At 40.3% G+C, this 25,140-nt stretch overlaps 1 protein-coding gene across 2 annotated transcripts in view; it reads left to right on the top strand.

Annotated features, from left to right (window-relative positions):
• LATS2 (large tumor suppressor kinase 2) overlaps positions 1-25,140 on the top strand; it is a 50,588-nt gene that overhangs the window by 3,507 nt on the left and 21,941 nt on the right. The window contains exon 2 of one of the 2 annotated variants that reach the window (XM_064645329.1): positions 811-1,373. In XM_064645329.1, the coding sequence (XP_064501399.1) occupies positions 1,035-1,373 (339 nt within the window). In that variant the 5' untranslated portion in view covers positions 811-1,034. Of the gene's footprint in view, positions 1-810; positions 1,374-5,347; positions 5,464-25,140 lie in introns of those variants that run through there. The other variant, XM_064645330.1, reaches the window with a different exon arrangement.

The raw sequence follows: 25,140 nt of genomic DNA, 5'->3' as shown, positions 1-25,140 counted from the left end.
GCATAGTTGTTCTCTGCTGCATGTCAGAAGAGGTGCATAAAGCTGTCTCAAAGTCTTTTTTTTCTGTGTTGGGATGCTATCTGCTCTGGTTCTTTGTCTTCTGCTGTTACTGTGCAGCTCCGTTCACCCCTCTTTTCCCTTTCTTCCCTATAAGGCACAGCTAATGAAATATCATATACCCCCTCCCCTCCTTTTTTTTTCCCTCTTCGTCCTTCCAGCTCTGGGGAGAATTGTTACCTTCAGGCTTTGCCAAGATATTCATGTGGAAAGGCAAAATATCTTGTCTTTCTGTTATTTGCTTTGTTATTGAAATACTAGAAGTTGCTATGGTTAGAGTCATCAATATTTCCATTATAAATCTTCTTCATAAACTTCTGAATCTAGGCTCAGCTAGTGTAAAACAAACAAAATATTAAGTGAGGAAAAAAACATTTCATGAGCATACTCTTCCCTAATTATGAAATAGCATAGGCTTCTCCGGGATTTGGTTATGCAATTGGATGGGAAACTTGCCACAGCTAGGGTACTGTAAAATTCTTAAATGTTGTAGTTTTTGAAGGTTTTATTTTAATTTATTTTGAAAATTAAACTTAAAAGAAAAATGAATTATTTATTGATTATGTTGAGAAGGCCTTTTGGAATCCTGTTATTGAAAACAGATAAAGTGAAAATCATTAAAGGGTATCCAGCTGTGACAGCTTAAGAGGTTAAACTGATTCACTTTCACTTGATTAATTGTCATGCTGTCCCTTCAGAGGCATTCACACTATCAACTTAATTCCATGTACTTTTTGTTTTCTTTTGTTTCAGACACTGTCGGTCTGCAAAATGATGATTCCACAGATTTTCAAGGAAATGTGAAGATTTTGAGCTGAAGTAAAATATTGGCAGAAATCTCTTGAGAATTTTGCCTTTTTCTCTTCAAAGGATTATGTTTACAAGAAATTGAAAATATCAAGTGACACTTTTTTGAAATAATTTTAAAAAAACAAAGCATAAAGCTGTATTTATGCTCAGAGAAAACTGGATTAACAATGAGGCCAAAGACTTTTCCTGCTACGACATATTCTGGAAACAGCAGACAAAGGTTACAAGAGATTCGAGAAGGTTTAAAGCAGCCATCCAAATCTTCAGGTCAGGGACTGCCTATTGGACCAGGCAGTGAAACTTCTCTGGACCCTAAGATTTTAATAGGGAAGGATGCTGCAAGGCAGCAGCAGATGAGACAAACGCCCAAGTTTGGACCATATCAGAAAGCTCTGCGGGAAATTAGATATTCTTTGCTGCCCTTTGCTAATGAGTCGAGCACCACAGCAGCTGTTGAAGTGAACAGGCAGATGCTCCAGGAGCTGGTGAATGCAGGTTGTGATCAGGTACGTACCAGTTTGGAGGGGAGGGGGTTGTCACTGCTGTCAAAACAAGTTTACACTCAGGATTGAAGAAAGGATTTTGATGGTGGCTGTCAAAATAATAGAATCATAGACATGCACCACTTCCTCTGGCAGTTGTGTTGCTGTATGACTAGCAGAGTAGATGGACTTCCTTTTGAGAGAAGTGCCTAGTTTGGGATTAATTCATGTTAAAAACAGTCATGGTGACCTCTTTTATGATTTCTTCAGTTGATATATAAGACAGGGTAACTTGCCTTATTTTTTTTATTTCTTCTTTTTTGTTCTTAATTTTTCTCTGCAACAGCTGTGAGTAATAGGGTGGAATTTTGTCTAGCAAATCTAAGCCCTGTTCACTGTCAGAAGCAACTGTAAGAAATGACAGAGACAGTATTTGGTATTTGAAGAAGCTCCCTTTCTGTTGCCAGAAGCAGGTGGAATTGGCCAGATGTTCAGCAAACAGCAGGGGTTCAGTACACACCTGTTTTTCCTCACCTCTCTCCTTCTATTAAGAGGTGGCAGCCCTGCTCAGGGTGTAGAGGTGATTTTTTTTTTTTTTTGGTCATTCTGGGATTGATACTAGAATGTTTTCTTAATTCAAAGACCATTCACTTGGTGCAGAACGGAGTCTTTTTGTGTTGATCTATCTTCATCTTGCTTGTGCATCCAGTATTGGTATCGACTTTCACCTCCGTCCAACAACAGTTCAAAATTTTGCTTTTTAGAGACAAAGTGCTAGTTTGAGTTCAGATTCTGATTGTTGTAGGAACAACTTTATTTCCATGTCATTAAATGGCAGTTGTTGACAAGCTGAAACATTTCCATTTATAATCCTTGATTTAAATTGGCGAGATTTAAAACCAGAGGGCTTTCAGTGGCATTTTCTGGATTTCAAAACTTAGCCTCCATGTAGTCATAGCAGTGTGAGTCTCTTGACTCTCCTACATTGTGTTCTGAGTCTGTATAACAAAACTAGCATCAAGCATTATCGTAAACAGGGTGCATTTCCCTGGAGCTACATAAATACTAATTAGTGCTGTTTCTATTCCAAGGCGTTTATGCTATGTGAGGTAATCAGAGCTAGAGTAGGTTGCAGATCCAATGAGAAGGGCTGCAGTATAAGTAAACACTTCCTAGTCCAGTGAACCAAGATGCTGTACTCTGTACTGAATTATTTAAGTGGAGGAACCAAGGATTTTCTCTGATCTTAAGTACGCCATGAAAACAGTGTGTTTTAGAACTCTACCCTCTAGAGTTCCCTAGCTGTTTAGGATGAGAACATTCCCTGTGCGTATGAGCCAAGGTTAAATGAGCACAGCTGGATTCTGGATTGGAAGTGCATGTTTGGTAGGTTACACGGACAAATTGTTCACACACAGAACAGGCTCGTTGGACTGAAATCTTGGAAAGTACTTTGAGCACACTACAGCCCAGTAGTGTTAAGCCAATGTATAAAACAGAAATATCTGACCACCTGTTAAATCTCTTGGTATTTAAGGAGGTGTAATGGACTATAAAGTTTTTTATATATTTAGCTATTTTGACTTCAGTGTTCATACAATGATATTGCTTCTTACAGAGCACTGAGCCCAGTTCTGACCCTGCTGTGGAGATTTTTGATACTTCCTTAAATTTATCTGCACATTTTTGGTTGTTTTCTTTTTTTCCCCTACTCATTGGCCGTGATCCTTCCATCCTCATATTTAGCGTTTCTCCCAAGGTTGACTTGTTGCCTCGAGATGGCATTATTGGGCCTATCCCTTAGCCATGTTTGGCGTTCAGCTCTAGGCATAAGCAGATCACATTTGGCTGGAGTCCAGATAGAGATTTCAAGACCGGAATCCTGTGGCTAAAAATGCTGGGTTTTCTAAAAATGTGAGTCCAGGCCATATGAAGGTTGGCTGTCCTGAAGGGCTGTGAATGAATGGATTCTCTTGAGATGGTTTGAATGGTATCTGGCCCTAGGGATGGCATGGTGTAGGGCAATAGACTTGATTACTCTCTCTAGTTTTTTCCCTTCCTGAGCTGTTTTGAATCAGATGCCAAACTGTTTCAGATCATGATGTCTAGTAAATTATCAATCCCAAGCTACCCTGTCCCTGGTTGTGAATCAAAGCCTTTAAATGCCTACCACATGGACATTTTCTGTAGCCCTGTAGCTAACAGATCTCTGATTTGATGGAGAACTGAAGGCAGCTTCACTTTCTTTGGGGATGATTTTATATAACTCTGAACCCAATGCTAGTGTGAGGTTGGTAAATGGGCATTGAAGCCCACCTCCCATCTTTGCCCTCAAATCCCAGGAGCAGAGGTTTTGAGGTTAAGGATTTCAGTTCATGAATAGCTAATGGTCTACTTGAGCCTTCCTCTACTGCAAGTCTGCAGAGCACAAGATCTTACACCTCCCCGTCCTGCTTCATGGTACACAAGTCAGCTGTTCAGCAGCTGCAAGCCTCCTGAAGTTGGCAATTTGTCGTAAGAAGCTCTAATTGTGGGTGTTCTAGGAAGCTGTGAAGAATGAATAGATAGCTATAACATTCAATTTGATCTTACGGGAACTCCATTTTCAAGTTGAATTTGGGCTGATGGTTTTTGATGTTCTAGATGGAACACTGAAAAGTAATCCTAACCTTGTGGGTAATCTGTTGTGGTGGACACCATGCAAGGATCAGGATTCTTCTTCAGTCTGTCTGTTAGGCCACAATAAGGATTTTTGGAAGAGCAAAGGGAAGAAGTGGCAGTTGAGAAGGAAGACAAATTTTAGAGGCTAGGGAAAGGATACTTCTACTTATTACTCTTACTAGCTCCACTCATGGTATAGTTAGTTTTTAACAACAACCATTTTACATCTTACAAGAGATGTTGCTTATTAGGGTTGTAGCAACCTGTTCTGCCTAAATGACTCTAAGTTTTAAGATGAAGTTGAAATTGGTTTAATTAAATAAAAAGGAAACATAACATTTTAATACTTTACTGTTGCTCTGTGAAAGACTCACACAGCCAGGAAATCGGTTATAAACCACTTGGTAAACTTAACAAGTATATGAAATGCGGTGTAATTCATGAATTAAATACCAAATTCTTGTGTCTTTCAGTTACAGTAGTTGTAGGTGTTACATGTGAAAACAGATTTTTTTTTTTAATTGGTTAGAAAGTTGCCAGTGTCCTTTTAAATGACCCATATTCTTTCAGAAAGATTTATTTTTCAGCCACTGTGCAGTTTATGATTTTATAGTGAGATCTGAACTTAATGGGGACTTTGCAATTGACCTGAAAGAAGCCAGAATTACCCCCTTTTTTTAAAAAAAAGAGATAAAGAACAAAATTACATGCATAATTAGTCATCGTTTTTCTGAAACAAATGGAGTAACTTGGCTGTTGTTTGCTTAAGTCATCTTCTCAACAGTAATTGTTCAGCGAGTTTGAATCAAAAATAATTAGTGCAGCCTAAATAGTTTTGAAACTCGTAGAACGTGACTGCTAAAGACCAGATCTTTTTTGTTGCAAAAGCTTGAGGCCAAAAGCACTCAATATACCATTCTTTAGTAAATAAAACTTGGTCTTGGAAGTGTAACTTGCAGTCACTGTAGAGGGACAAGAGCATGGAGCATCTGTCCTGTGGGATGGTAAACCGCTGGAATCACCTGGGGCAACTGGATGGTGTTTGGCGTTTGGGGTGTGGTGGTAAATGCAGCTGCTGTTGTGGATTGAATTTTTCTAATGAATAGATGCAATTGAGCATATGATCAGTGACATTCCAGCAACCTGAATGGGCTGTACTGTACTTACTGTACTTCCTTAGAGCATAAACAGCCACTGACATTGTAACTTAGAGTGGGCTGCAGCAGTTCTAGATGAACTGTGGAATGTTACACACTTGTCACTTTTGTGGTTTTTTTTTTCTTTCCCTCAAGCAAACTTTCCTTTGAGCAATGGTGCCTTTTCTGGGTGAAGATTTCTAGACGTGGTTTGTTTGGGCAGCTGTTTTTAAGAAAAAAAATCGTGTTTTAAGATTTTTTATAGGCTATGTACCTCCAGTAACATGCTATCCACTGTACAACTATGGATATGTGAGGTGAGGAAGTTCTTACACTTCTTTTTTTTCAGAGGCTTTTTAAAATATATCTGTAGTAAAACATGTACACCCCACCTGTGCTAATATCAGGACATTCTGAAGGGGAAGAGCTGTCCATTGATCACTAATCGTATTGTCTTTCAAGGAAGTGGAATGGTGTCTGTGGATACTGTAGTGTGTCTTAAGAATATCAAGTTAACCAAATTGTCATCTGTATTACACTGAATTAATGGGATTCAGTTTGTAGAGGTGGGGTGGGTTGAAATTCTATTCTGCTTTTGCTGTTTTATATAGGATTTTTAGGTCATGCTGGCACCTATGGTCCTTGTGCCATCTAGCAGTGTGTTACTGAGCAGTATGACTTTTCATCATATTGTTGGAGTGATGAGAGGAAGTAAATACAATGCAGAGCTTTGTTTTAGTAACAAGTTTACTAAAGGTTTGGTGTAGTATAATATCTGTTGTGATGTATTTGTTAAGAGAACAAGTCTAAAAAGACAGCTTGCGTTCAAGGTGAAGGGCAACAAATTTTGTAACAGCTCTGAGCAAACGGGGGAATTAATTTCATAACATTGGCCTGTCATGTAACAAAATTTTGTGTTCTGCTTGGGTAAACTTTACCTGCATTAGGAGTTCTGCCTGCCCAGCTATTTACCAAAACCTCCAGGATGAATGTCTTACTCATTCTCTGGGTGTTTCTGTTCAGATTGTTTTGTTAATGAAAAATGACTGAAGAATGAGCTGTTGTAAGATTGCCTGGGTTATACTGTGGGACATACATTAAAGGTGGTAAGAGTCATTACAAGCTATGTTGTAGGTCAGGAGGATATAAGTATTCATTCTTGGGTTACAGGGAAGAAAAAAAGGATGTTCAAATGAGGGCACTTACTGCTGAATGCAGGAGAAAGGTTTTATTTTAGCAACTGAAATAGATCTGGTAATTCAGGCCAGCAGTCTCCTGTGTGTTCCATTTGCATCCCTCATTTGAAGGTAAGTTGTTCACTCTGCCTTCTTTTTACTAGGTGTTTTGAGAGCTTGTTTCATAACCTTTTCCTATACTTTTTTCTTTCTCACCTCCCTTTTTGGTTTCAACTTTTTCTCATTTCTCCAAAGTTTCCAGTATAATCCAGTGTTCTTCCATCAGAGCATTGTAACGGAATGTGTTTTCCCACTAATATACCTGAAGCGAGTGCCTTAAGTGATTTCAGTTCTTAGTGGCTTCAGAAAAAAAGTGAGTCATAGCTTTCCAGGGGCTGAAAGCAAGAGGCGAGGATTGCTTTTGAGCTGATACCTGCTGACACCTCTCTCTCCTAAACCCTTTCTCTTGTCTCCAGACTACCTGTGTTGCTGTCACTTCTTGATGATACTTAGTGAATATACTTAGATTCTCTGTGTCATGTCACAACTCCCACAATGTATTTGGGAAGGGGTTCTTGATATTGTTCTGTATGAGCATGGCTTGGAGTATGCTGGTCCTGCAGAAGGAAGAAAAGTATTTTCCCTCAGAGTTTTCCTAGCGGTGGAAGTATTCCTTAACAGTATAATAAGTGATTGAATATTCTCCTTCCCTTGACAAGATGTGGCTTTGTGGCAGATGGTCAGTAATATGGCACTGAACAAGACTACATTATGTTTTAAAGTCTGCCCATTATTCCTGTTGGACTCCTTTCTTCTTTATCTAACTGTAGAATAAATTACCTCTTGGTAGTAGGGTTATGTTTGAAATGACAGAACAGGAATCAGATGCCAGACTTCAACTGTAGATAAGTGTGAATCTTAAGTTATGTTAAACCAGTGCTTTCCTATTTCTCATATCAGATAAACATTGTAGAAGCTTGGGAATTAATATAAAAGTCTAAAATTATGTCTTGCTGTAGCAGGGTACAGGATTAACTTGCATTGGATACTTAAATTGTATTTATTAAAATTTAATTGCCAGGAGAATGTTGAGCTGTGGATTTTTTTTAATAAAAAAAGGAAATGGCTTCTTCACAGTCACTAAAAATTCTACATAAGCATTTACTTCAGTCTGCGAATAAAAAAGCCCTTGTGACCAAAAGTGAAGATTGCCGTTATTATTTTAACAGGAAGTTGATATCACAATAGTAGTAGGGTGTAACTGTTCCTTTTGCAGTTTTTTTTGTTTTTCTCAGCCTAAATCTCTGCTGTTCTTTTCAGCTTGTATCTGAGAGGAACCAATGGGATTTTATAACGAGACTTAAAATAGCATTTCTTCTATTGGGGTCTGAGTGGTTTTTGGTTGTCTATGGGATTTTTTTTTTCTTTCTCAAAAAAATTAAATGATGTTTTTAAATTTAGAGAGATTTCAGTAGCACTAGGTGCAAAACTTTTGCATGCTACAGTCTTTAGGGGCAATCCAAGATGTGCATTTAGAACTTATTTTGTTCAACCTAGGAATGCTTTTCTGGTAGTTGCTAAACTAAAAAAAAAATATATTAAAACTGCCAACTGAATATCAGTAGAATGCAAATAAAAGCCCATGGCTACTTTTCAGGTGATATAGAGGTACGTGCCATATTTCTGTGGAGTGATTATTATTAATTTTTCCTAAAGCATGGGCGAATATCCATAAAGTAACTTACAAGAACATTCCTTTTTCCCCATTTTTTTCTTACTGTGCCCCATCTCAAGCAAACCACAACCTGTTGGCGCTCCCAAGGGCCCAGAGTTCAAATCCTGCTCAGCAGCGGCTTGTGTGGTGACTCCTGTGGAATGTCCATGTCCCATGTGTGTTGTCCATTTGTCCCCCTAAACTTCCAAAAATCAGGTTCTAGTACTTACAGTCTTTGCTCCTTGGGGTACTGCCTGTTTCTGTGACTTGCAAATGCATGTGTGCAGTGCTATCTAAAGCAGATGAGGAGAGATATGAGACCTTCATGTCTTTTTTTCTTGGTGGTGGAAGCTGCTGTTTTTCTCATGTAGTGGATATGTCCATATGTCCATTAATTCCCCACCGTTGCCTTGAATCTCTCTTAAGAAACAGCTGGGTAGACCCAGGTTTTCCTTTCTTTGACTTAGGAAAGAATTCTGGCTGGATTGCAAGCTGCCTCACTATGGACACAGCTACTCTAGAGTAGATATTCTACAATCAAATTCTGCTGGAACAAATGCAGTTTGCATTAGTAAAATCAAGAAGGGACAGATACACAATCTGTTTGCTTAAAGCTACAGTTGTTTGTGTTAATTTGGGCCTTATCTTTATATAGGTCATGTGTGTAGTATCTGAAATACATTCAACTTTGCTGATGTTCATAACCTAATTGTGAGTGTAGCTTAGATCTGACATTTTTATGTTGCTTGGGTCTGAGGCTTAGGGTAGGAAAAGCTGGTCCTTAATTCTAAGTTTTCATCATTTGCTATCTTTTTGGGAAAAAAAAAAATTAAATTTAACAATGTCTCTGATTACCAAATAAGAGGCTGAAGTTGCTGTGATATTGTGGTCTGTGGAGTTGCACTAGCAGTAGCATCTCGTATTGTCCAGTCTTGAGAGTGATCCCAATTTCCAGTCTTCAGAAGATGCTTTATTAAAAGCCTAGTGAAAGTCAACCAGTCAAACTCTTGCTGTTTGCCTGCTCTACACATCTGCTGCAGGTCACCCAAAATACTGTTGCTGCTGGAATATTTTTGACTTTATATTACTTGGCAGCTTCTCTTGAGGTTGTTCTGTCAGCTTGATGGAGTCTCCCAGCTATGACTGCAGCACAGCAAAACTGGTTTGATTCTAATGGTCTTGTCCTGCCACCTGGACTGTCACTGGCGGTCCACAAGAAACTTCTCGGATACAAATGGACACATAGAAATTAGGTTTCACCCAAGAGATTCATATATGCATAAATGTGTTATGATGCCTGCAGTGTCTGCATGGTACCAGCTGTTTGTGAAGAACTTAATCCATAGGATTTGGTACTGCACTGAAGATTTCTTTTTCAGTCTAAGTAAACAAGATTCTGATGATTGAGGCTGTGTTCTGCTTCCCTGCAGAGTGAAGGATGAATTTTTCCTGATGAGAAACTTGTGCTCTTCCTTTTGAGTGAATCCAAGTAATTAAAAATATTTCCCCAGGGAGGCAAAGGATGAAGAGAATGGGAGAGGATATGAAAATACTTTAAAAAAATTTATTTCTAGGTCAGTTAATTTTCAGAAGGCTGAAGCCAAAGAACGCTGTGTACCCCTAACTTTGTGAATCAAGTAATGGCTATGGCAAGGACAGCCTGTGAAAATAACTATATTCTGTGCTGCTTTGTGTTTAATTGTTATCAGTGTATATGTGCGTATGTGAAACTGTTACTGTGACACACACTGTCTTCTATGTAGAGAAATATAAATACAGTGTAAATGGAAAAATGTTGAGATTTAAATGTATGTTGCCTGCATGACCAAGCATTTTGCAACTGTTTTCTATATCCTTCATTACTCCAGTGCAAGATTTGTAAATTACTCATTTAATCTGAACCATGCAAAGATGCAGTTTCTTACTCCTACATACATTTGGATTTTATACACCAATCATGAATCCGTTGGATGGGGGTTATTTCAAAACAGAAGAAAATGTCAGCAGAGACTCAGAGATCACTGTTGCTGATCTGCAGTTTAATTCCCTCCCTGTTTGTTTTGTTCTTCCATTCTATCAGCTCTTACATATCTTCAAGGCTATTCAAGTCTATACCTTCCTTTCTTTACCTGTTATGATATGGCATTGTGTTTTCTGCTCCAAAGGTTTGAATGACTAATATTCAACACCTCCTACAGGCCTTTCTCTATGTGCCTCTGAATACCCTAAATGAATTGATTTTTTTAATAATGGCAAACTATTAAGAAAGAAGTCTTTTATAGAATTAAGCATTATATTTTTAGATTTGATGTGGCATCTTGAAGAATTATAGATGCAACTGTAATGGGACTTTGCCAGCACACCCCATATGTTTTCGTTTCTGCATCTTTTTTTCCCTTCAGTATCAGGACTCTGTAGCCTGTGCTTGAACTAGTCACCTGCCCTATTCATGCTTTTCTTCCAGCTTTGCCACAGTCACTGAGTTCATTCCACTATCCTGCCAGATGTCAGCCTGATAAAGATGTATAAAATGTAATTTAAACAATCTATTTGGAACCTTGGAAATACTAACGTGTGGGGAGTATCTTTGTTTACAAAAAAACGCTATCTGGTTTTCCCAATTAAAACTGTAAAAAGTTGTGGCCATATGACAGAGATCTTTGAATCAAGACAAATTCACTCTGTGTTGGGATATTTTTTGTCCTGGCTCCAAACAAGTTCTGAGTAGTTTTCTCCAGAGATGTGCATTCCATCTTGCTGGAGCCTCTTTTTTTCTGATTGTCCAGCACAGTTTCTTGATTGTCTTTTTAAATGATCCCCTGATTGCCTGTTCGATGTGTTCTAGACTTGGTAGCAACCAGCTGGCTGTATGCTGGGGCAGGATGGAATTTTTCTTTTTCTTTCAGGTGCTCCAGCAGTTGTTATGCTAGAAACTCACTTCTATTTCCTTTCTATGATCATTTCTTGCACCTTGGCCATCTCTCCCTTTCAGAAAGTGTTTTTGTTATATTCTCTAGTGCAAGCACTAGGTTCATTGAGTTCTTTCTTGAAGGTTTTTTATGAAGAACCTATGAAATGTGTGGTCTTGCAGTCATGCAAATAGTAGAGAGATGTTAGTGCAGTGTTCAACAGTGCAAATCAAAGACCTAGATCCTAGGTCTTTGGGGCAAGTGGGCAAAAGTCATCAGTCTCTGCCAGGGCACATGATGAGCCAGTTCCCCATACTACAAAAGCAGGCCCTCGCTGGGAAGTGCCAGAAAATTCAAAAGCAAACCACAAGAATTTTCATTTGCGTTGGTGTGCCTCCCCCCGCCCCTCACCTCTCTGTTTACTGAGAAGCGAACCTTCAGGGCTCTTAACCGCATCAAAGTAACCTAGAAAAAATGTATTTTTCAGTAGTACTTTGGTGCTGTAAAACCTTTTGCAACAAATTTTTCCAGGAACTTCCCTGTGATTTGTAAGGTGGAGGTTGAGAACTTGCTGTTGCAGGCCCTGCTCCTTGCTCAGGAAGAAATGGGTGCTCAGATTTGCTGCCAGGGAGAATCTCTTGCCCCTGAGCCTGGAACATCGCTGCTCAGGAGGGAGTGTCTGAGGCACAGCTCTGGTTTGGAGGCAGACTTGCTTTATCCTAGATTCCTGGGAAGGTCAGAACGTCCTGCTGTGTGTTCAGCACCTCCAGGAACGCTATTTTGGGCAAATAGCAATGCTACATGCTTAACAGGATTCCTTAGTTTTTTGCAGAGAACCATTTTCTTCTCTTGCCTTGTGCAGAAGCATTTGTGGTCCCAAGCTTGTTGTTGTGTAGCGAAGTATGAACTCAGTCATCACCCTGCCCTACACAGGCCAAAGAACAGCAGCTGTAGCATTAGCACAGCATCTACATCTCACTGGGGGAAGCCAGTTATCCTGTTTTCTGCTGTGCATAAAACTTCCTTCTCTTCCTCTCTCCCATTAATGTGAAGTAGGACTATTGTCCAGCATGAGACAAAACCCTGAGTCAGACTAGCAGGGCACCATCAGCCCTCCTTGCACACAAGCTGTTGAGGCCATGAATTTGGGGAAAACCCTGCCAGTAGACCACAGATCTAGTTAGTTTTACCATGTTCACATAGTAGTTTTGTGGTTTCCCAGTCTGGGAAGAGGCTTAATGGAACTAACAATGATGAGGGCAAGTGGGAAGCGTAACAAGGATGAGGCCCCTGCTAAAAACCAGTAACTGGGTGTGTGAGGAGAGAGTATGATTTTTGAAATTTACTTGGGGGGCTCACAGAGGTGCTAGTGCTGAGCTCAGCCATTAGTAGCAAACTGGTTGTTTTAACTGGAGTATCTGCCTTGAAGGGATCATGCTGGGTGTTGGGAAAGTCCTTTTTCTTCAGCTCTGCTGAAGAAGCAGAAGCCTGAGCCCAAGCTGCTCTCTGCACACCAGGGTTCCCACCAGTGACCCCCACAGTATGTGCCTGCTGCTTGTGGTAGCTGATGGTCACTGCAGAGGTGTCTTCCCCACCTTCCCAGCCTATTGAACTTAAAAGCTCCTGGTTACCTTGCATTCCTCCTCCCCACTATCTTTTCAGTGGTTTTTTGTGCTTTCTGTCTAAAGTCATGCTTAAGCCCTTATTCTGCCCACATGCTCTGTTCACAAGGCTTAATTGCTTTTTGTACTTCCAGGTGACACCCTCCTCTCTTCCGAATACCTGGCTTCTATGCTTGTTGCGATGGCTATTCTTGCCTTTGAGAAAATAAAGGATTTGCTTTTCGTGTAAAAATAGCTTTATTATTTCCATACGCAAGGAGAAATCGGGGCAGGCATGTTTCCAGGTCAGCCTGGAGATGGGGTTTGATAGTGAAATATTCTGTTCCAAAAATGGGCTGGAGCCAGCAACAGTTCTTGGTGTGCTGAGCAAAGCTGACTGGCTTGGAGAGAAGTGGGATCCCTTTTTTGGGTGCGTGTGCATCATGCCAGCATTCTTCCGCTAGAGAGGGGAATCAAGCATTGGCATAATGAGCACTTTACTGTGTTAAATACTTAGGTTAGTTTTACAGTTTTCTAATAATCGTGTCCTTTCAGTAATTGTAGGCATGGGTTTTGAATAAAAGATTACAAAGGAAAGTTTCTTAGGGCATAGCCTACAGCTGGAAGTGCTTAGAGTATCTGACCAGAAGGGATGTTTGCAGGAGCAGTCTGTATTCCAAGCTTGTGCTCAGCTGGGTACTGCATAAACAGTAAAGGTGAAAATTCTGGATAATGTTGCTCTATGCTTGATTTAGATAGTCTGTCTTACTTTGGATTTTGTTCTCTGTGGTAACCTTCTTGTGAATCTTATTGCCATGTATTTCTAGATTTATATGAATATGTGGATCTTTTTCATTTTTGTATTTTGCAAGTTCATATTTTTACTTCCTTCAGTCATATTTTAGAGGTCTCTTTAAGCCTTTTAAAACTAGTCAGCTTGAATTTTCTCTTTATCTTCACAAAAGTCACTACAGAAGTAAGAAAAAAGCACAGAAGGGGAGTTACAGGCAGCATTAAAAATGTTCCTTCAGAACAGAAAAGCAGATTTAACATGAATTAAAAACTCAGCTCTGTTTCAGAGTTGCAAAAGCTCTTTTACTCACCAGAGAACTGTTAAAGCTAGTAATTTTTGGCATAGTCTTGGTCAGGGAAGCGTGACAAAGTGCAGTGGAATGCACTGAGCTGCGATCCAGCTTGTAGTGGTGTATGACTTTAGTGTATGGAGCATTGCAGGAAGTGCTGCAGGGAGTGGGGAGGCATTTAATTTCATCAGCTACTGAGTAACAGTGTCCTCCTTCCTCAGACCCCACTTGCAGCAACAGGGGGTCCCTTGGTTGCTTGTGTTAGAAGACAAAATGTGAAGAGCCTGTGCAGTCTGAGTTTCTGGTAGAACCCGTCTCTGTTCCCTGGGCACTGCTGTGCAGAATGCAGTGAGATGAGACAGCTGGGAAGAGTGGTTTGGGATTTCAGATCAACTGGGCATATATCTAGACTGGGATCGTATCCCCAGCCCCACTGTGCTAAATTATGAAGAGTCTTGAGCTGAAATTCTGCCCTCACTGGAATCAGCAGTAAAATTCCTAGTGATTTCATCAAGCCAGCGCTTTGCTGCTTATTTTGAGCAGTAAAATAGTCCTCCTGTTCCACCAGTATGCACACATGCTAAGTCCATTTACTTAGACTTATGGTTTGGCACAGATTTTGGCCTTAAATGGAAATATGTTCATATCTATTTAATATTTGTAGCATGGATTTCAGATTACACAGAGAGTTGAACTCAGCTTTATGTGATAATTAATAACCAGTTGAGATATTCCTGTAACTTGTAGCATACCTGGTATTTTCCCTCTTTCTTTGCTAAATTACAATGTTAGTGTCCACAGAATTTTCCATTAATTTCTAACAGCATTATAAAAAACTATGATGGTACCTGTCCTGACAGAACAAGATCTTTGGTGTAGGACGTGCATGTTAGAAATTGGGAAAACCTTGGTGTGATGTGGATAGTGTTACCAGTGTAAATCCGCTAATAGGAGTTTTACTGTTCACTTCGGGTTTCACATTTGCATTGCAGTGATAATCAAATACAAAGCCACTGATACATTCACATTGAAGTGAAGCTGTGTGGTGCAACATCGTTGCAAAAAAAATGAGGTCTCTACCCAGAAGTCATTGCAACCTGAACTGATTTTTCTAGCATAGGGATGCAAGAAGGCTGGAGTACAGAGAAGATAAAAGGAAATTATATTTAGTGGTTTTATTGTTTGTGTAAATATCTCTGTCATTCTTACTGTCTGCTTGCTTAACATTCTTCAAGAGGAGAGCTTGAGGTTGTACTGAAAACATGGGTTCAGAGCAGAAGTAAATGAGTAGTCAGCTGCTGGTCGCAGCCCATACACTTCAGGTTAGAGAGAATGCAAAGTTGCTTGGCAGAGAGATCACTTAGATGGGAGCATTGTCATCAGCTCATGGCCAGGCTTCGCAAACGAAGATTTGGGAAGGCTCTATCCACATTTGTCACAAGCACGCTGGTGGCTTATGAGGCCAATACGAGACAGACATATCCGATTGCAAAAGGCACAGCAGAAAGACTCCTTAGATGGTATATTCTGCAAGGCACGATTCTTTCTGCGTTGTCTTTTCTCCTCGAGAGTGATCCCGCGTGTGTTCTCAAAGGAGACAGCTGCGTTATCGATGGTGTGTCTCCAGGCCTCCCGATTGGAGGCCAGAGTAGACCAGTTATGGTGATCAATATGGCCAAGGCTGAGATGTTGTTTCAGGGAGTCCTTGTAGCTTTTCTTCAGGGCTCCTCTCTTGCAGCAGCTGGTGGCAAGTTCACCATAAAGCAAGATCTTAGGGAGGGGGTGGTCCTTCATCCTGGAGTCGTGCCCTGCCCATCGCAGCTGTGTTTTCATCAACATGGAAAACTGCATAAAAGAGTTTGGCATAATAAACACTTGAAGAAAAGTACAAAGATCAGTGTTTACAGAGCCATAGTGCTGTCTACTCTTTTATATGGTTCCGAATCGTGGGTCATCTACCGCCACCACCTGCGACTCCTAGAACGCTTCCTTCAACGCTGCCTCCATACAATCCTAAACATCCACTGGTCAGATTATGTGACCAATACATCTGTTGTAGAACAGGCAGCAGTCACAAGTATTGAGGCCATGTTGCTGAGAACACAGTTGCTGGGAGCATTGTAATGCTCACTGAAAGCTCATTTGGCTTTTAGGATATAGATCCTGTTTAAAATGTAGGCTGTCAGATTATTACAGGTTAGAGTACTTCTAGTCTAGATTTTTTGTTCTTCCCTTTTGCAGAGAAAAGCTGTAAGTTGAAAACTGGCTATTAAAATTGATATATAAGAATCATTATAGTCATTCAAGTAATGGGCTACATATGGAACTGCTATGACTATATTACTGTTTGCTTTGCATGGCAGTACTTTGGATAGTTCCAACATCTCAGCTACTGCATGTTCTGAAATGTAAATCCTGCACATTTCATTTGTGGGAAAAAAAAAAAAGCTTGAATGCAGGTTTTCAGGCATAATTTTATATGTATGTATGTGAATACATATAATTCTAAGCTTCAGTATCATTGGCCTCTGTGGTTAGTCTCTGAAGGTGGTAGCAGACACTGGAAAGCTTGATTAAAAATAATTAATCATAATGTCAACAGTTTTAAATGCTGATGGATGCCTTGGAGAAAAGGAATAGACAGTTACAATGCCTATTACAGGAAGTGAATATTGACCTTGGAACAACTTGTTGAAAACTGCTGTTCAGGAGTCACTGCATCTGTGATTCTGCATCTCACAGCACTATCCAAAGCAGTGTGCACACAGCTGGAGGCCCAAGTAAGATGCACACACAGTGGAAGTGAGGAAAGATCATTTCTCTGGAGCTGAAGAAACTGTTCCAAGACCATCTCTCAGTGTAGAGTGAATATGATTATCAAAATATAGGGAACCGTCTCCATGTGTCATTGCCATGGAGGCTTAGCTGTGTTTTGGGTTTGGCATGCTTAAAGTACACAAACACAGATCTTCCCATGAACCTGCAGCGTGGTATGATGCAATGACATATTTAACAGTACTTGGCAATGTGCACACAGGTTAGAAACCAGTAGGAGTACTGTCTCCACCCAATTCTCCTAGGGGAAATTTAGGAAGTTGGAACTTGATTGCCTAACCAGGCATATATCCTTACCTTTGGCAGCTTTGTTAAACAGGTGCAGAGAAACTGTATTTTTTTACTTCATGCAGAAATTGAGGCTCAACAATGTGCAGTAGTCTCTTAGTTTCTGGAACTCTGAATTATGAATCCTGCCTCTCATGCCATGTAGTGTTTTGCTTGTTACTGGTAATGTTACCCCATTAAAGCACATATGGCCAGTTTTCATTCTGCTTCTGAAATATTAAAGAAAAATTTTGCTCAGTGAGATTTTGCTGTAGGCCTCAATTTTAAGAATATGTTTTCTCAAGGAAGAAGTGATCACTTGTCTCTTACTGATTTCTTAATATTTTGCACCCTTAAAGCTCTTAGAAGAAACATTGCTGTCTTTGAATAGCATTCATGGAGCTGAGCATGTGCTGTAATAATAATGATGATGATGATGACAAGAATCACAGGATGAGTAAGGTTGGAAGGGACCACGGTGGGTCATCTGGTCCAACCTCCCTTACAGTAAAGAACTTCTTCCTCATGTTTGGTTGGAACTTCCTGTGTATCAGTTTGTACCCCTTGCCTCTTGTCCTATTGCTCAGTAATACAGAGGAGACCCTGGCCCCATCCTCTCGACACCCACCCTTTAGATACTTGTATACGTTGATGAGGTCCCTCTCAGCTGTCTCTTCTTAAGGCTGAACAGGCCCAACTCCCTCAGTCTTCCCTTGTAAGAGGGATGCTCCAGTCCCTCAATCACCTTTGCCACCCTCCGCTCGACCCGCTCCAGGAGCTCCATGTTTCTCCTGTACTGAGGAGCCCAGAACTAGACACAGGACTCCAGATGTGGCCTCAGCAAGACTGAGTAGAGGGGCAGGATCAAACTGTTGGCAGTGCTTTTCCTAATGCACCCCAGGGTTCTGTTGGATTTCTTGGCCATGAGGGCACACTGCTGGCTCATGGACAGCTTGTTGTCCACCAGGACCCCCAAGTCATTCTCCACAGAGCCGCTTTCTAGCAGGTCAGCCCCCAGCCTGTTACTTGTGCATGAGGATATTCCTCCCCAGGTGCAGGATCCTGCATTTGCCTGTGTTGAATTTCAGATAGTTCCTCTCTGCCCGTCTCTTCAACCTGTCATGGTCCTTCTGAAGGGCAGCACAGCCCTCTGGGGTATCAGCCCCTTCTCCCAGCTTTATGTCATCAGTGAACTTGCTGAGGAGGCTTTTTTACCCAAACAATCCTGGGCCCAGTATTGAGCTTAATAATAATGAAGCCTGAAAAACAGTTGTTCTCCTGTCAAGTGATATGGATTGAGAGCATTGGAAAACAAGTCTTCTAAAAGTCAGAGTAAAGGCTTGAAGGAGAGAGGTGAGGAATACTGATATACTGCCAGCATTACTGGGAACTACTAAGCAAATGTGTCAACACTGACTTGTTCAAGAGAGTATATCTGTTTGAACCTTCTCAAACTTCCTCCTAAGACTTCAGCTGTGAAGGATGAGTGGGATCATGTATTTTGCTCTTCTTTCCTCCCTCTCCTTTGTTTCAGTTTAATCAAGTTCAGATTTCTTTAAAGTTCAAAATACAGTATTTTTGTAAGAAATATAGTTGTTGTGGAATAGGTCCAATATATTCTAGAGTGTTAGAGAGTTTTTATTGGCTTGATACAGTGAGATTTTTTTTCTTCCTCCTGTGGTTTAAAATTACTTGTCTAACATGTTGATTTATAGCCTGTCATGTAAGACTATTTCCCCTTGGCTATATATTTTTAAATGTTCAAATGTATTTCTGCAAAATGTCCTGTTGTTGCCTTGAAATATTAGGTGATAACTGCAAAAATAAGAGGGAATAGCTTGTTAAACTTAATATGATACCAACACACAAAATACGGCAATTAAAAACTTTCTTAAGGCAGCATAGAGGAAACAAAATAAGAAAAACCTTATGGTCTGAGATATCACAAGCATATTCCATTCATCTGAGAAGTTTCTAGGTTGGTGTGAAGGAAACAGAGGAGACTTCTGGGCTGGGGCTCCTGGAGAGCAGCTTTTGCTGTTGCTGCCAGAGTTGCTGGTCTTCCCTCTTGTTCCTCCCTAGTTCACTCTCGCAAGCTGTGCCAGCACAGTGTTTGCAGAGCTGAGCGGTGACTGATCAGGGAAGTGATCCCACTTAAAAATAACTTTTTGGGGATGAGGGGAGGGACATGAGCACAATTGAGGGGTACAGCAGGGAGGCACAGAAAGGAGCAGAGAAGTTGAGAGTGGTGGCAGCTGCCTTGGCTGTCAACCACCATTGGAGGAAATGCTGAGAGAAAGATCAGCCTTGTGCTCACGTGCTCTCCTCCTTCCAGCTGTGCTCCAGAGAGGGCCATCTGCTCACTGCTGTCTCATCTTACTCCTCCTCTCACCCAGGTCTTACTGCCCCAGTGGAGCTGCTGCTGGAGTTAACCCTAACTCACTTGGGCGAAATGCTTCAACAGCTAAATCTGTGCTAACCCAGCTGTCTCTGGTGGCAAGTGGGCGACAGGGTGGTCAGGCAAGAGGGAGGCAAATGATACCTTCAGCACGAGGAGCAGTGACAGGCAGCCAGGGACAAGACAGACATTTCTGCCAACACACTTGCAGCTGGAAGATATATACGAATACTAAGTTATGAACGCTGATGTGGTCGTTTTTCATATTGCTGTGCTGATTTCATTGATGGCTAGTGGCAGGTTTGTGAGAAGATTCTAATGTTAAGGGGATGGCATTGAGGAAAATCTTCCCAGAAGATTTATTTTCTTACAACAAACTAAAATACATCTCACAGCTTTTGCATGTAAATGGAGCAGAGTGAGAAAGATGCCTCTTTAGTACTGTGTGTCTTGACTATAAAGTGTGCCACTTGGCCAGTAGCCAACAGAAGTAACATCGGGATGAACTGAGTAAAGATACTGCTAAGGAAAAAACCAGATTAAAAAAGGACAAATTGAGAAATAATGTGGAAACCTAGAAAGAAATAGTTTTACACTTTCAAAGTACACTTTTGAAAATAATTACACAATAAAAGCAAAGCTGGATGACTGTATTCCTTTCAGTTTTGTTCAATATTGTCTAATATTTGTCCCCCTACTCTTCTGTGTTGAATTGGACTTGGGTTCCTGCTTACAGCATTCTTCTAGGACATCAATTAAAGTGTATGTTACCAACTGGCTTCAATTTATTTTTTATTTATTTATTTATTTACTTATTTTTACACTTCTCTATTCTCATGGAGCACAGTAAAGGACCCGTTCAAGTGAAGCACTATCATGAAGCAGAAGCAGTCTTTTCTTCACACTTCTTGTCAGTTTTGGGGACCTCAGTGGGCACTTCTCCCTCCCCACAGTAGCTCCCAGTCTGAAGAAGATGCAGCTGCTCTCTTGGGGGAATTGTTTACCTCTCCATGGAATTTTGTGCTGGTCAGTTATGTACTAAGAATGTGAATAATTTTGCTGCGGCTGCTTTACATGTAAAAAGCTTGACCTTAAGATATTTTATGCAGCTGGGTCTTTTTTTTCTTTCTCTTATTTTTTTTTTTTTTTGCCTCTAGCACTGGTAGATTTGAGAGTTTTATCTTGCAACTGCAGAAAGCTACACTGACTTGTAGTCGTATAAAGCATTTAGTACAAAGAGATATTTTTGTAGTCTTAAAAATCATTAAATGCCAGTTAGTGGTGTTCAGCAATTCTTACTTTTGGACCTGTAGTTATACATGTTATTTGATAGAGTCAGTGAAACTAAGTGCTGCATGGAGACTTCTGGAAAATGTCTAATGAGATCCCTAGTGCTACCGTGCATGAGTATATTGCATTACAAGGTTGAGCATATTGATTTTAAAATGTTAAAAGCTGAATGCCTTTTTATATTTTTTAAAGAGAATTTGGAAAAAAAAAAGGAAGATAGCATTACAATTACCACATAAAATTCAAAAATGCCAACAATTTTTTAAAAAATAGTGTTGTATGTAAAAGTTTTGCATTTTCCTACTATGAACAATAAATATGGCAAGTTGCCTTGTGCAGCACTTGCATTCTGTGTATGTGTGTATGTGTCTCTACAGAAAAATACTTGGAATCTCAAGATAAAACCCAGATGTTTCTTCAATCACATGAGATATGCTGTGTTGCACTGGGAGGCTGAGAGAGAAGTAGCCTTCATTTGTCTCACAGTGGAACTATATTTCTCAGATATATTTTTCTTTTAGACTGTGCATTACTGCTTGATATCACTTGGGGTCCCATTGTGGTACAAATCCTCAAAGGAGAGAACAGTTCAGTGGTAATGCATTCCAACCAGACATCCTGGAGCTCTTATAAATTCTATAAAAGTGCTCCCCAAAGAATAATTAGGGGAACAAAACTCTTGTAAACTTCTAAAGGCCATATCGGGAATATGCTTGAACCTTGTTTGAAACATTATGTTAGTACTTGACTTTGAATATGGATGGACAGCTTAATTTTACTGTCTTTACTTGATTTTTTCTCGCCTTGGAGGTTTTAAAACAACACTTGAAAGTTCTAGTGGTTTAAAACTGAAAAAAACCCACCATATAATGTTACATAAAATCTTACGAAATATAAGAAAAATGGTAATGCCTTAAGTAGGGAGCACTCAGTAAAAATTACAGAGGCACTGTTAACAGGAATACATGAAAAATTCGATTTGTAGAGTTGGATATGGGGAAATGCAATAAACAGGTCTAAAGCATTGCACATTTCAGCACCATGTGACTTTCTGAGGAACAGCTGTCTTTGGCAGCACAAAACCACTCTTCCAGTCTTTGAAACGATTCTGTTCTGTACTTTGGGGCATTATTCCTGGAAAACAAACCTCATAACTCATCTTGCTGAATCTGAATACTCAGTTTACAGGTCCCTTGTATCCAGTTTAGCTAAGAAATAATTTGTAAGCTCTGTGAATATTTGTAGAAATCCTCTTTTATACATAACTCAATATGTATGTATCCTTATAGCAGAAGGAAGAGCAACAAGAAGCATTCATCTTGCTATCTGTGGCCACTGAAAAGAAATGCTTCGATACGTGAATAGCATTATTGTAAATGTAATGCCAGCCAAATGCATTTTTGGCTAATGCGTGAGCAATAAAATTAGAAAACACATCACTTGCTGCTAATGAAGAGGAATAAGCTCATCATGAAACCTTCACTGAACTGCTATTCTATCCAGTTTGATTTAGGTGCCCTCATAGAGTAAGTAACTGCTGTCTCAGAAAAAAAAAAAAAAAGAAAAAAGGAAGGGACTATATTATCATTCTGACAGCTCAGTATGGGAAAAGCGAGTCTGGAGGAGAGCATGGATGGCCTGCTGCTCTTGCAGCAAATATACCCTGATTACTAATAGGTGTAAAATACTAATACCATAAAATATCCCACCCGAGAGAAAGAACATGAAAGAATCCAATTCCAAGGGTAGACTTGAAGGAGTTTGTATAGTGCTTTTTAAATGACAGCTGGCCTTTGCACAGCAAAGTGATGCTTTGGTGGGAATTGCCTTCTTAATATATTTATAATTTAAGATGCATTGTATCAGGAGTAGGTTGTCTTTTGGGTTTATTTTTTAGGACTGGACTCCTTGAGTGTAGGGACGCTCACTTGGACCCCCAGAGTGCAGAGTAGCAGGTGCCATTTCTTATTCATGGCTGGATTTCATGTAGGAGGATCCTGGTACACAACTGGCAATGAAGCAATCCTGGAGCACCTTTCTTTAAGCAACAGTGCTGTTCTGCAGTGTGGTGCACCTGTCCCTTGAGGTTGGATTCAATTCTATGTCAACTTTGAAGATGCCTTCTGAGCAAGGCTCTTTATTATGTTCCATGTGTGTTGAGAGTTTGGCAGATTTCAGTGGAATTGATAAATTCCTGAAGGCAACTTGATATGATTTTTTTCTCCAGGAGCTTGTATTGCCTATTTGATGGGTGCTGCAGTGTTATTAATATTCTCAAATTGGCCTTTAATACTCACATTGATATTAATGTCGGCACTGTTGGCCAAATTTGCAAGTTTCATTAGGCTGGCTGAGTCACACGAGGGCAGAAGTGGAGGAATCAGTGTGGCTGAAGTCTGTCCATTCTCTTGGGTGGAAAAACTTTCTGATTGCGTTGGTGACATGCACAGCACCTCTCTTGCTCTCCTAATTATTTCAGTACACTCTATGAAGAAGTGATAGTAAAATGCTTCCTGTTCATGTCTTTTCAAACTGAATTCTGTCTTCGAATCGAGTTTCTTGATTCATCATTGCTTTCTGAGTGTAAATCATACCAATCCAGAGGAAAGTTTCAAACCTAGTACTGACTGGATGTTTGGAGATTCTTGCTCCATGTGTGTCTTCCTCCTAGTTATAAAGGCTGTAACAGCTGGTACTGTCTGCTAATAGCTTTTGGCAAACCCTGCTACCCATTGCTGCTGCTGAAAGGGTTTTCTGCTCCCCACGTCAAGTCAACTGCTTTACTGTTAAGATAAAGAAAATAGAAGACAGGGAGATAGATGGTGTTGCATTCAAGATTCATTCAAGTTACATACAAGTTAGTCTTGTTCAAATCAAGGTACTTGAATCGAAATCCAGAGGCTTAGTAAAAATCTCTCCATTAGCTTGAACTTCTCTGCTGTGTAGAAAGGATTTGCTTTGGAGTACCAGATGGGTGACTCTCATTCTTTGAGTAACAGCTGTAAGCCTTAGAGTTCACCCAGTGTTGAGCTTGGTATGAAAAGGGAATGAAGTGTTAGGTAACACCTCTAGTTATTAAAAATTGTGAACAGGAACCCAGAAGGGGTTTTCAGTGAACATTACAGGAAGATGATGGTGCTTCTTGGTTTGGGACAACTCATTTGCTTCTACTTGAATTTGTTTTCTAATTGCTCTCTGTTTAATTTTCTTCAGAGTTCAAAAGCTACTGTAGGATTTTATCTTACCTTTGTAATATTAAAAGTATTGATGAACAGTGCTGTGACTTGCCTTCTGGGAACAGGAAAAACTCCTAAGCTGCGCTAGTTAATGCAAGGCATGCACTGTGTGACAGAATACAGGTCTCTAGAGTGGCTGCCAGAAGGAGTGAACTGGAGCCGAGGCTGAACCTGCTACAGACTGTTTGCAGAGGCTGGGAAGTTCCCTGTTCCTGTAACCACAGCAAGGGAATTTCAGGAAAGTAAAACAGCACCTTTGGGAAGGAGCTATGTGCACGCTTGCATGTGTGTGCATGTGCATTCATTCATGCATGAAGTAAGCAAAGCTCTTACGTGCTGCTCAGTAATGTAAACCTGCCAGTGCAATAATTTGTAAATGCTGTTTATAACATGATTTGCCTCAGTGTAAGATTTTTGAATTAGCACTTAATTGGTTGCTCCCGCTCTAGTGCTGAGGAAAGAATAGGAGAGATTTGTCCAACTTCTTGTCTGTTGATGCACCCGCCATGGGTCATTTGTTAGACTTGAACTCTAAATAGTTTAAATAGCTCTCCAGTGAGCATACTTAAAGAGTAATGAGTAACAGTTATGGCTGTATATACAGTTGTTTGTTCTGTTTTAAATTAAAAATCCTTTGCAGAGGAGGATTGTTCCCTTGTGTCAGTGTAGGGCTCAGCACAGTGTATGCAAAAGGCTTTGGGATGCCATCTCAGTAGAAAGGATTTTGTGGAGTTAGGAGGTACTTTGAGCACTGCAGAGGTACAAATACACACTTTCTGCCCTACTTTATTTTGCCGTTAATGTAAACCTGGCCTCTAAGTTTTGGAATATAGATAGTCCTGCAGTACTACGTGTGTTCAAAATGGAATTCTATGTGCTTACTCCTTACACCTCAGTTCTAATGTGGGATCTGAACATGTGTATTTTCCATTATGGCAATTTTCTTACTCGGGGAGCTATTACTATTGCCTATTACTATTGGCCAAGTTTGATTGCTAAATGAGGAGTGTGTGCTCATTGAAAAGTTGGGGGAGAGAGTGGGTGCCTTCAGAAAAGGCCTGCTAGGTAAGAAAGCCTCTGAGGTAGGCTGCAAGTCACCGCATATCTTGGGTGTATCACTCTCTCCACTAAATATCTAGGGAAACTAGTCTTCTGCCTTCAGCTTTTCAGCTACAGATGTGCTTTTTCCAAGGCCAGTGTGACCAGGGAGAACAGGCTCTGTGTCACTGTTCCTCATGTCTGTCTATTAAGTTGTCTCCATGATGAAGCTCTCCACACCCTGCTCCCTTTTCCTCTCATACCTGTGTTCTGGTTGGGGCAGAGCAGCTCAGCTCTGTTCTTCCTTCCCAGCCTCTTTGGAAGAAAAGAAAAAAAAAAGTGGTATTCATGGTGGCTCTCGGTTATTTTCACTCTCTTTGTGGTGGTGGTGTTAATACTGTGGTGTCTCTTTCCTTACGTGTTCTTTCATGGCACTTGATTGAGCTTCA

This window comes from Pseudopipra pipra, chromosome 2, assembly GCF_036250125.1.
Source record: "Pseudopipra pipra isolate bDixPip1 chromosome 2, bDixPip1.hap1, whole genome shotgun sequence".
NCBI classification, from domain to species: domain Eukaryota; kingdom Metazoa; phylum Chordata; class Aves; order Passeriformes; family Pipridae; genus Pseudopipra; species Pseudopipra pipra.
The sequence above is the reverse complement of the archived record's forward strand: the minus strand, read 5'-3'. Positions and strand labels throughout refer to the sequence as shown.